Genomic DNA, 13,448 nt, shown 5'->3' on the forward strand with positions numbered 1-13,448 from the left:
CTCAAGTTCCAGGCCCCCTGAGCACATGAGTGACAACCTGTCTCAAAATAAGACTTTAAAAGAGGGGCTGGTGATAGCTCAGAGTGCTCCTGTGTGCAATCCCCAGTCTGGAAAAGGTGGGGGTGCCAAATAGGAGATCTTCTGGACATTGAGGACATGGGCTTGAAGAGGATTATAGGACCCAGTACCTCCTCTTCTCCTCCCTTCTCTCTGCCTTTCATCTAGGTCATGACGTAAGCAACTTTTTCCATCATGTACTCCCTTTCATTATTTGTTGCCTTGCCACAAGCCCCAAAGTAACAGGGACAACTGACTATGGACTGAAACATCTAAAACTGTGAACCAAATAAACCTTTTCTCTTTTTAAGTTAAGTTGATTATCTCAGGTTTTTGTTACAGTAAGAGAAAGCTAACTAATACATCACATTCCTCCTGGCCTTACACATACCACCTTCATCTTTAAGCAGCTATGGAATCTCTTGATATCTATGAGAACATAGGGAATGATCTGGCTTACAATTACTTAGTATATAATCTTAGTCTCCTATTACATACCAATATTATAGAAGTAAGTTATGTGAGGAATGAAACTGATCTAAAAAGAAAAAAAATTTGAAAACATTTACATAGTCCAAACCATATCTTTACTGCCAAACCTTCTATAATTCTTTCTGAGCTAAGCATTATTCCACACAAAACCACCAAAAATCATATTTCATAATAAGCACTGGAGGAGATGGGGAAACTATGTCTATAAATGCAATATTAATGTTTATATATGATATTTTTTCTTCATAAGAGCTTTTCTTCCTACAGGCTTTTGACATCCTGAATCACATAGTCTCTACTCACTGTCTCTAGGGAAGTCCCCAAATAGATCAATCCAGACATCCTTATAGGCTTACCACTGGGCTGGGATTGTAGCTCAGTGATAGAGCCCTTGCTTAGCATGTGTGAGGCACTGAGTTCAATTCTCAGTACTGCATATAAATAAATAAGTTAAATAAAGGTCCATTGACAACTAAAAAATATTTTTTTTAAAAAACCTAATGACTGTGGAAAATTATTAAATCCATTGATTTATTCCCCCAATCCAGCTCAGTCCTCATATACATATCATTACTACTCAGTCCTGAGTTACTTTATCACAGTTAAAACATAAGTTAGTGAAACATGCACTCTCCAGGGGATCAAAAGCAAAAGCAATCTAGATCAAGTTTGGCTGAACACAGACACACCTCGTTCTTGGGTACACAGTATAACTTACCACAGTGCTTTTTCCACATGCCTTTCTTTCTCTACAAATCCATCAAGTCAAGTTAATTCATGATGCTTCACCACAAACAATCATCAGTATAAAAACATGGAATATGTCTTACAGTGTTGGATTCCTTTAAAATATGACAAAGATTAAGTGAGTTGAAAATCCAGAGCTTTTAAGAGCCCTCTATAGTCTCCAAATATACTAATGAATGACAAAAATAAGATGATATGACATAAAACAAAATAAGAAAACTATATTTAAGATTTTTATCTTCATTGTATAGAATTCATGGTAGTTTCTGCACTTTCTGGCTAGCTCCATTAATATACATAAATAACAGGCTTGGTGGCATAACACCTGTAATCTCAGCAACTCAGGAGGCTGAGGCAGAAGGATCTGAAGTTCAAGAGTAGCTTGTACAACTTAGCAAGGCCCTAAGCAATTTAGTGAGACATTGTCTTAAAATAAAAAATAAAAAGGGCTAGACACAATGGCAAAGTGTCCCTGGTTTGAATTCCCAGGACCACCCCCACCCCCGTCCAAATTGTCTATTTTATTAACACAAAATAAGATCAAAGTGTGTTGACTTCTTTTTGACACACAAAAAATCCATATTAATCCTCTTTTTCTTTACCCTCGCTTTCCCTATATTCTACTAATGTTCTCTTCTAACCATTCTCCTCTCCATTTTTCCTGGCCTTACATGCGAGTATGGCAGACAAATAATGTGAGAGGCCCAAGATTCTATAATGGCTGTTTGCAAGGGGGGAGAAAGTTATAGTAACTGCCACATTGGATTCACTTACATAAGAAGAGAGAAATAATCCTCAGTGCCTCTCACATATGAAAGAGGTCGATGGAAGGATGTCTATGTGACACAAGGAGCTATTTGCAGAAAATTGTGGGTGAAAGAATTGTGATCAAAGTCCAGAAGAGGGAAATTTTACAGTCAGCTGGGGCTTCCACTTCTCTAGTATTTAATTCTATTGTTCAGAGTCCATTTTTCAAAGAATCAGTTCACAGAAAAGAAGACCCCTGCTTCTGAAGTCAAAAGAAAGTAATATCAATGAGTTTAAGAATGCAGAATCGGGCTGGGGAGGTGGCTCAAGCGGTAGCGCGCTCGCCTGGCATGTGTGCGACCCGGATTCGATCCTCAGCACCACATACCAACAGGGATGTTGTGTCTGCCGAGAACTAAAAAATAAATAAAAAAAGTTCTCTCTCTCTCTCTCCTCTCTCACTCTCTCTTTAAAAAAAAAAAATGCAGAATCAAGGCTTGTCCATGAAACAATGTCTACAATGAAGACGGATGGGGGAAGGAGAGCAGGAGAGTTACCAGTCCAACCTGACCCAGCTTAGTCCAAAGAAAATAGTATTTAAGAAGAAACTAAAGAGAAACTTGGACCACATTATTCCTTAGAGGGTGCCCTCAAGGAATTTCACCCTACCCTTAAGTTATGAAAGAACTCTTTAGGGTTGGGGTTGTGGCTCAGTTGTACAGCATTCACCTAGCATGTGTGAGGCACAGGGTTTGATCTTCAGCACCACATAAATGAATACAATAAAGGTACTGCATCCATCTATATCTCAAAAAAAGAAAAAAGAGTGTTTTAACCCCCTTCTTTCGTCCTTCAAAGCTGCAGTAAGTTCACTCACTAATCAGATCAACTTCTATGGTTCCAGAACAAGTATACTTGCTCAACCTACATGTCTCTTCCTTCCATCTCCAGGGATATTAACTGCATCTGTAAATATAATTATGTACTACATATTACCTATTATAATGTGTAACATAATAAATAACATATTCATAATATTTTAATGAAGATTAAGAAAGAACACTGCGATGATAACCCTAACACAAGCACCTGGGGAAGGTGCGCATATCATGTCCCTCTTGCAGCCTCCCCAGAGCTGGGCCATTTAGTTCTATTATAACTCTCTTGTTACTTTCTCTACCCAACCAACTCTTGTCATTTTCTCTACCCAATCCCACCTTCTCGTTGGGAATCTGACCTCCCTATTGGCTACCTCGTACCTTTAAACTATCAGTTTTGTGACATCATCCTCCCACCAAACCTATTGCCACCTAGTAGAATCTTAGGGTTTCCATGCAGTTGTAAACAAATTTGGATCATTTCAAGAGACCAGTGACCAGTAAGCAACATTAGTGTGGCAGGAGGATCTGGGAAACATGCATTCTCTAGCCTCAGCCACCCACACATCCTCTGGGATGGTCTCCTCATCCTTTGTATCTGCGATTGATGTGACCTCTTAACTATGTCAGGTAAGGTTTTAAAGTTTTTCATTGACTTTTACCTGCTTAAATTTACTAATGGAATCACAAGAGCTTGGAATAATAGGGGAGAGGATGGAACTAGAAATCTGGACATCGAATTTCATTTTGACTTTGACAGGTACTAGGTAGGGACTGGACCATCTTTTACTCTCTCACAAAATCTGTTTCCTCATCTGCTACAGGAGGATAAACACACTGCCCATGCTCTGGTCCTTTTCTTTTCTAATATTGAATCTTAAGGGGCGTGTGTATGGAGAATGACATAAGATTTTGGGGGTATGTTTGTTTGAACAGAAAGAGAAATCCTAGGTGGGGTAGAAAACTAGCATCAAGTACCAAGAGTTTTCCTCTATAACAGTCTCCCTCCACTAAGATTTCCACTTCAGTATTTCAAATTTAGTGCTGTTCATAAAAGGGGCATTCACATATTTCAGAGTTTCCTGTTTAAACTAGATGAAAAGAGAAATAGGGAGAGGGGAGCAGGAGGACAGGGCTGTAAGAAGGCAGATGTTCTCGGGGAAGCAAGTTTGTGGCTGTTGAAGCACAGGGCAACAGGTACTTGGTGTGTGTGTGGCAGGGGGCGGGGCGGGGAATATAACAATATGGAAAAGAAATGTGAGTATAAAAGAGATGAAGAGCATAGAGATGGTCTCAAGAAAAAAGAGGTTGGTTGGAATGGAAGGAGGAGGAGAACCAAAGATTTTAAATCAATGCAGAGAGCATAGAGTGAAATCTTCCCAGTGCTGGAAAAAAATAGGCTGGTTTGGAAAATGTTTAAATTAATGGACTAGCAAGGAAACTAAGGCTAGAATTAGGGTATAACTGGGGAAAGCAGTTTATCAGAAAATTCTTTTGTTTGTTTGGGCTTTTTTTTTTTTTTAAAGGCCTAATTGAACACAGATGACCTTGACAGTTTGAATAAGAACATTTTAGAAGTAAGTTTTAGAAATGATTCTTCCTATAAACATGCTAATTAAAGTCCTTATTGACAGGGCTGGGGAAACAGCAACTTTCATGTCCTATTTTATTCTGATTTTTTAAACTACATGGATTTTGAAAAAATGATGTGCCCTAATCTGCATCAGAAGGACACATTCCTTTGTATGATAGGTCTTTAAGCAGAAGACTGTTTTTTTGTCTTTATAATAGTTTCATTCTAAAACAGAGTTTATACAAATAGTCATTAATGGTTTTTAAACCTAAGAACCAAAAGAAAGACTTATGTAAGAATAGAAAGTCTTCCATGTTCATCAAAGATAATTTTTTGAAGGCTTTGGGGTTTTTCTACATTTCAAAGAATTATTTGGGGCTGGGAGTGTAGCTCAATGGCAGAGTGCATGCTTCACATGTGGGAAGCCTTGGGTTCAATCCCCAGCAACAATAAACATGAAAAAAATTGTTTTAATTGTATTATTGTACTCCAGTGGTAATAGTTTTATCAGACTTTGACAACATTTTCCTATTAAAGATGATTACAAACTAGGTTTGCAGAATAAATAAATATAACTTTTATGATTTTTAAAATGTTTTTTTTCTGTTTTTTTTGATAACTGACATTTTTATCAAAAGATGTTTTTATATAAATTGAAATATGTACCTAATGGGATTAATATCTTTTACTTGATCTGGTTAAGAAGCACAGTGATGAAATTATTTTACATTTCTTCTTTTGTTCTCTAATTTGTAAGAATTTCCTTCCTTCCTTCCTTCCTTTTTTTTTCTTTCCAGTGCTAGGATTGGATTGAAAGCAGGGTCTCATACATGCTAGGCAAACATGCTACCATAAGTTATATCCCCAGCACATTATTTTGTTTGTTTCTGAGATAGGATCTTGCTACATTGTCCACAGTGGCTTTAAATTCCTGGGCTCCAGCAAACCCACTGCCTCAATCTCCTCAGGGATGGGACCAGAGGCCCACCCCATGATACCTAACTTCATAGTGGATTTTTTGCTTTTGAACATGGCAGGGTTGATTCTGGCTTTGTTTTTTGAAGTACCAGGGATTGAACATAGAGACACTTTACCAGTGAGCTACATATCCTAGTCCTTTTAACATTTTATTTTGATAGTCTCCTAAATTGCCACAGCTATCCTCAAATTTAAGATCCTACTGCCTCAGCCTCCTGAGTAGTAGAGATTTCAGGTGTGTGCCACTGCATCTGCCTTTATAACCCTTTTTTAATATTTATTTTTTAGTTCTAGGTGGACCCAATATCTTTATTTTCATATGGTGCTGATGATCAAACTCACTGCCTCATGAATGTTAGGCAAGTGCTCTATCACTGAGCCACAAAACCAGCCCTTTATATTCTTTTTATTGAAATATTTATCTACATAAATTGTGGCTACCTATATGTTCACTTTTATTGAATTTTGCTGCTTATTACACACTTTTTGATGAGATAGTTTATTTGTGAATATGTACTGGTTAGAAATTCATTTAAAATCACCTTTAATTGTGGGCAGTGTTTTGGTTAACAGTATTCACTAAAATAAAGTAGACTCATTTTCATACTATTGCAATGCATGATAACAGAATTTCATTTGTTAGTAAATTTGCTATGCTTTGATGTTTGCTATATATCCAAATGTTCATTAGAATCTAGTTATTCTTTTTAGTTCTATGTTGATTTTCATTTCTATCTCTCCAGAACTTACTATATCTTCCTCTGTGTGAATCTTATGTAGTGTCACTCTTATTCACAGAAGAATTATCACTGTTAATATTTTTGTAGTCATCTTACAGATGAGTAACCTGAAGCTCAGAAAGCACAAATAACTTTTTTTTTTGTTGTTGTTGTTGAGAAACTTAAACTCAGAAGCCAGGCTTGAAAAGGATAAAGAATGACACTTTAAATTTACCATTTGGATGTTAACAGTGAACTCTAGGAAATTTAATGTGACCTGCACAAGCAAAATGAGACTCTGAAGATAACAGTGGTGAGACAAGTATTGTTTTCTATAAACAGGAAAAATAAAATTCTATTTCACATGACTTCTGGTTTTTTGTTTGGAGCACAGAGTCCTGGCAAAGGAGTAAGTTTCTGAAACATGGTGTTGATTTTGAGCAAGTCAATCTTCTCTGACCCTTGGTTTAATCACTAGCAAACTGATAATGTTAGATGTTCTATAAATTCTAAAATACTTCAGTTCTAAGGAAAAATACAAGAGTCTATACTAGTGCAGGCTCAAAGGAAAGAAAGGATAGGGAGAAGGATGCTTTTAGGGACCAATGTGTGAGGCAGACCACTTGGGATTTCTGAGCCCAATATGAGAGAAAAGGTAATTGATCACAAGAGTACCAAACTGCTCCAACACTTGCAGCCATCCAAAATGGTTTGATTTGGGGTACATATATGATTATTAGTATTAGAGGCTTCTTGACTGATACAACATTCAGATAATACTGTTCCTTAAATATTGTAAGAATCTGCCTGTCTCATCAATTTTTAAATTATCCTCTTGCAGAAAATTTCCAAAATTCTTCTTTACATGGAAATGCTGATTCTCTGCAGCTCTCTCTTCCTGTGATGACCAATGCAGCTTCCCTGACAGGAAGTGTCTGCAACTTCTCCAGAGCCTCTGCTCCAGCTGCCACTTCAGCATGGTTACTGCCCTCAACCTGTGGCACCTCCTTCCAGCCACTCATGGGCAGTGCCTACCTTTATCAACATGCTAGCACAGCCATGGTGTCTGGGGTTACTGGCCAGAACCAGATTCCCATGGCATCTGCCTCCTATCCAAGTATTTTTGAGTGGGATATCACAGGAAATGCTGAAAAGAGCTCATCTTCACTTGGGGACTTTACTCTGACTGTCATTGACCAAAACACTGCAGGTTCTTCCAGGTCAATGACAGCCCAATATGACAAAACTTCTGATGCCAATGTCATGGTCCCTGTGTATCCAACACTGTCAGCCAGGCTTGTCCAGGCAGCACCATCTCAGAATCCAAATAGGGGTCATAGCCTGTCACTTCCCTACCAAGAAGGAAGCCAGGTCTACTACTATGATCAAAACACTCTGGGGACTCTGCTCTCTGGAGATCATGGCCCCTGCCTGCAATCCTATGGCTCTGTGCCATATGCAGGAAGTAGTGCTGCTGCCCCTCAACCAGAAATGGTGACAGTGCTGAAGGAGGTTCAGCCCACAAATGTCCTACCATCAGTCTCTACCCATGGGATCTACTACTCTGTGTCTACTCAACCTATCACAGAAACAAATTTTCAAGGTGAGTACAAACAGCAAAAAGTGGGAGGCATAAGAACAGCATTCAAAAGGAGGGTCAAATCTATAGCTGGTAGCTGTGGGTTCACAGATCCTTAGAATTTAAGTCCTGAGATTTTAACTACTATCCTTGTTCAGCACTCCCAATCTCAGTGTCCATAAGATGAAAATGCCTGCATTTAGGAGACCTCCAGGAGCATACTTATGGAGGCTACTTTTCACTGCATTGGCAGATTGGTCCCCCTACACCACAACATTATAAATTTATTTCCCTCATTTTACTTTGGTCTCCTAGGAAGATACTTCAAAACTTACCATGGTACTGAGAGATTAACTGTTCCTTAATTTACTCCAGGACCTAAACTTTGTATTCTGAGAAGCTGCCCAAGAAGGAGGTCTAAAACCCTATCTTTTCACATATATTTCATGAGCAACAGCTCCACCCTCTCCTAGTTCATGGTGTTAAGTGTTCTTACACTCCGCAGAGTGTGGAGAGAATTGAGAGGCTCCTATATGAGCAAGAGAGACTTCATAAAACAGTTTTTGTGCATCTCCCACAGAGTAGTCAAGTGCTCTACCAGTGAGCCATGTTGCCATGAAGATGTGCCAGCCCAAAACTATGACATCAAGTGATTACCTGTAACTAACAGGTACCTCCTGTTCATGGTCCTTAAAAAGTGATAATAGAAATGCCTTATCCACAGTTGGCAGATTCCCTCATTAGTGTGTTGCTGGGCTGGGGGAGCATCCAACTTACCATCTTCCTTGATTCCTTCCTTTGCAGTGATGGAAACTTCCCTAGGGATGGAGGCTTCCTTGGGATTGCAACCTCCAAGTCAGACATTTTGTCTTCCACGACCTCCAGAATTCCCCAACTCCTGCAGTAGCAGAAATATCCAAATACTTGAGAGGAACCCACCAACTGCACTTGGGGACATTTCCATAATAACTCCAGTCCAGAGTTCTTCTGATTTCTTGGCATTGCCTCCAAATCAAATCCAGGAACAAACAGAGATTAAGAATATGTGCGAGATTAAAACCATGCTCTCAGAGCCGCTGGATGCCTACCAGATTGCCATGGAGAACCAGGATCCTCCACTACTCCCTTTAGACATCCCTGAAATCCACCAGCTTCTGGCCTCCATTGGTCCTCTGGACCAAGAGGAGAAGCCACATTCTGAAAATATCCATCTGGGAAACAACAGCCTGAGTCTTGAGGACCAAGGCACACTTGAAAATGGGATTGAATTTAGTAGTGGTTTTGCAGACCTCACTGCACTGGTGGAGGATATTCACCTTCCTGAGCTTTTCAGTTCCTTAAAAGACTTTGACCAACCTGAAAGTCCCACAACATCAAAATCCAATGACACCAGAGCCATCATGGTGAATCAGGGGCAGGAAATCACAAGTGCCATTAAGAGTCCTAGTGATCCAGTGAATAACAACAAAAATAAAGCCTCAGAGTCTCCTGATGGAACTCCTCAGGCCAAAATGCAGCCAAGGGACCTGGAATGTGCATTAGGAGGAGAAGGTGCTCACAGGGATGCAGACAGTATTGGGGCCCCTGAGCACTCTAACAGCAAACCTCAGAAAGCTGCATCCAGCAGAAACAGCAAGGCTAAGGGCCATGGGCAGGAAAAGACCAAGAGGACCAGAGAAAACAACTCCAGGAAAGCCAAGGAGAGGAAGCAGCAAGGCAATAAAGTCAAGACGGAAGAGAAGCCAACTGTGCCCAAGATGAAACGGAAGAGGAACCAACCTGAGCTTTGCCAAGAGACCTTTAAAAAGCCTCGGAGCTGTCTTGGCATGCACATGCTGGAGTCAGTGCAGGTTTTCCATGCACTGGGGAAGAAGAATGATAAGAAAACTGGGCTCTCTTCCTCCCGGGCCCCAGGAAACTCAGGCAGTACCCAAGACCCCCGTCCATGCCCAGCTATGAAACCATGGCTTGCAGTCAAGGGTCCTGAGAAATCACAAGTCAAAGCCCAGAACCCAGATATCAGTGCTGAAAGGGAGGGTCCTGCTCCATCCATTTATGAGCCTCCACCACCTGGGAAGGTTAAATTGGTACCTTTGCCTTTTCTGACCCAGGAGAAACCTCCACCTCGACCAGTAATCAATCGGAGACCCACTGGGGCTTACCCTGCCCAGCCTGGCCCTGCTAGCTCAGCTCAACCCATGGCAGTCAACCAATCCCAACCAGCTATTGCCAACCCATCTTGGATGTGTCCTGCCAAGCCAGCTCAGCCAATTTTAACCAGTGCAACCCAGTCTGGTTTGACCACTTCTACCCAGCCTAGTGCCCCTCGGTCTGCTGCTTCTAGGCCTGCACCCTACAAAACATCATCTTGCACCTCTCTCCAGTGGCACCCTATTTCCACTATTTTGACCAAGCCCCAGTCACAACCGCCCAAGCCTCAAAACCAATATCTTCTCCAAGACTTTGCCTTACAACCAATTCCATGGAGGAAACCCAATGTTCCTGGGCAAGTAATATCAACTCCCATCACGGAAGAGCAGAGGCCAGAGCGGGAAGCCATGAAGAAGAAGGCTCAACAAGAGCGTGAGAATGCTGCCAAGTACACTGCTTTGGGGAGAGTGCAGTTTTTCATCGAGAGGGAAAGAGATATGGAAATTGCTCGTTACTATGGTTACACAATGTAAAAGCTGCTAAGATTGATGGTGCCACTTAGGGACCAAAGAGCAGATAGATAGATACAAATTTATTTATGCTCATATGCTTTCAAATTTTAATGGAATTAAACAAATGTAATAAATTGACTAATATGTAAGTAATAAAGAAGACTTATGGTACCACTGAGAATTGATGGATAATAAAGAGGCCTTGTGGTACCCACTTGTGTACCAAATAGTGTTTCACATATAGACATATATAGATAGAAACCAATATTTCATTCTGGTATAGTTTCAAAATATAATAAAATTGAATAAAAATTTGTATAATTGATTGATACATAATATAGAGTCTTTCTGCTGGTACCATTTGAATGTCAAATAATTTTCCATATATGTATACACATAGATACAAATTTATTCATTGATATATTTTTAAAACAACAAAATTGAATAATGATATATAATGGAACTGATTAATAGATAAATAATAAAGAGGACTTTTGAGCTTTGAATTGCTGTTAAATGGAGTGTTCTTTGGTAGAGGTGGGGATCAAAGCCTGCATGAGAAGAAAGGAACTCAAAGTTGGACAGGATATAACAGGCATGAAACACAGGAAGTGAAGAAAGAGGAAAGAGTATGATCCAGTACTAGGAAGGGCCAAAAGAACAAATTTATAAGAAGAATCAGGAATGGGTCAAATGGCAGAAGATACAAAGTTTGAGTTTAGGGTTAGAAGCATAAAATCTGAAATAAGTTGAAAATGGCAGAAGATAGGTTCAGGTTGACCAGAAGAAATGCAAAAATCAAAAAACTCTCGTGGAGAATGGCCTAGGTCTTATGACCTACCTGAAAGGAATCTTACAAAATAAAATTCAGGGCATATCTCCAGCAAGTCTGTGTCACTTAAGATCCTAGCTGGGAAAGGTGAATACAAAACATGAAGGAATCTATCGGGTGTCACAAGGGTTCACAATTTCCTTGAGGGCAGCCAATAACCTGGGACTTGGTCAAGTGAACTGCAGCAGCATGAGGCCCACCCAGAACATGGCCTGGAATAAATCACCATTGACTCAATACCCATGCACCAGGGCAGCAGAGATGCACTACTTCAATTAGCATTCACACACAAGGCCAGCATCACTCTGCCACTTTACTAATGATCTATTGCTCAGGGATCAAACTGTATGCAGAGAAGCAAGGCCTCAATCTGGGGCCTGTGGCCTCAAGTCCTCAATGTTTGCAAGTGCCCACAGGCAGCCAACCTGGCTTTCAGAGCACAGCATCCTGTAGATGAGACAGATCACACTTTAAAAGGGAGATAAATACTAAACTGAAGGGCTTGTGGGCTTCTCCATTGATTCAGGCTCGTGCCGCCTCAGGGGCCACTGCCACCAACTGAAATTCATGAGAAAAATCAGTTTTTGGCGTCCATCCCATCCAACGCGAGCCGAGAGTGCGCGTCCACAGGGGACGGCCCTCTAACAGCCTCAGAACTCAGCAGCCCAACAGTGCAGCAAAGTGCGCAGTCTCTGTGAGGTGACAGTTCTAGGGCACAGCTGCCCCCGGAGAGCGTCAGGACAGTGGGGGAGGATAGGAAGGGAATGGAGCGAGGTAAGATGATTGAGGCAGCGGATCAACGCCATGGAGATTTGTTCTTTACATTTTAAGATTATTTCTTGAGATAGAAATATATCATTTAAAAGTGTGCAATTCTGCAGCAATTAGTACTTTCATGAGGTGTTGAAATCTCACCACTTTCTAATTCGTAACATTTGTATAATTCCCCCCCACCCAAAACCTCTGTTAGAAGTCATTCCCATTGCCTCTGCCCCTTAGCCCCAGGCAACCATTGATCTCTCTGTTTTTGCCTTTTCTGGACATTTCATATGAAAGGAATCATACAATAAGTAACTTTTTATATTTGGCTTCTTTTACTTGGAAGACTGTTTTCAAGACTGTTCTCAATGTTGTAAGTGTGAGTCCTCCATCCCTTTTTAAGATTGCCTATTATTACATTGTGTGGATATACCACATTTGTTTATCCATATATTGCTGGTGGACATTGGCTTATTTTCAGTAGTAATTTACATTTATTGTAAGTTTTTGCCTCAAAATTATTCCTCCCTTCACACTTAAAGAGATAATATCACTCAAGATCAAGAGCTAGCAATTAATTGGGAATCTGGGATTTGAATTCTGGCATTTGGAAGTATTATATTCACATGATAGAACAATTAAAAAGATACAAAAGAGTACTTAATGGAAATTCACCCATTCTCTCAAATTTTCCACCATCATTTCCCACTCTTCCTACACTGACATCTGCTTTTCCCACTTTTTCGATCCTTCCAGAGAAATTATTTGCTTAACCCCAAAATGTATGTATCAAATTTATTGGATGATCTGCCTACTAATTTGAAATGTCACTTTTGTGGCATACTAAATTCCTATATGTATTTGCATCATTATTTTTAGAATTTGCCTAGCTTTTTGCCTTTTATATTTACAATTTCTCTGGAATAATTTTTATCATCTTATTGATTTTTAAAAACTTCTTTCTTTATAGGCATTATTATCTATTATGTTCGTTCACTCTGTGTTCCCTTTTAGTCTCCATTTGATTTCTACCATCTCATCTAATTTTCATTTATGTTGTTCTTTTTTATTCTGGAACAACATATATAATATGAATGGTTGAAACTCACAATTTAAACCATTTTTAAGTGGATAACTCCATGGCATTAAATAGATTCACAACATTGTTCAAGCATTATCCACTATCCACCTCCAAAACTTTTCACCATCCCAAACAAAAGTCTGTATCCATGATATAATTCCCCATTCTCCTCTCATGTTCCGTCACATTTTGCATTGTTTTTCCTAATGTCTTTCAGCTAGTTTTGAAAAAGTGGGTTACCATCTGATCTGCTTGCTGGGTTCTTTTCTGATCTGTTTCATTGTCTGACAGGATGCTATTCTCCTTTTTCTTAGAATACCTTTATGTGGGATTTGGTTTCCAT

At 39.8% G+C, this 13,448-nt stretch overlaps 1 protein-coding gene across 1 annotated transcript; it reads left to right on the forward strand.

Annotated features, from left to right (window-relative positions):
• Positions 1-3,458: 3,458 nt before the first annotated feature.
• On the forward strand, positions 3,459-10,454 carry LOC113177596 (uncharacterized protein C2orf78-like). The gene is given in 4 exon segments (XM_077791918.1): positions 3,459-3,546; positions 5,699-5,707; positions 7,033-7,794; positions 8,575-10,454. Coding segments are annotated over 4 exon segments (2,739 nt in total).
• Positions 10,455-13,448: the final 2,994 nt, after the last annotated feature.

Source organism: Urocitellus parryii, chromosome 12 (assembly GCF_045843805.1).
Source record: "Urocitellus parryii isolate mUroPar1 chromosome 12, mUroPar1.hap1, whole genome shotgun sequence".
In the NCBI taxonomy this organism is placed as follows: Eukaryota; Metazoa; Chordata; class Mammalia; order Rodentia; family Sciuridae; genus Urocitellus; species Urocitellus parryii.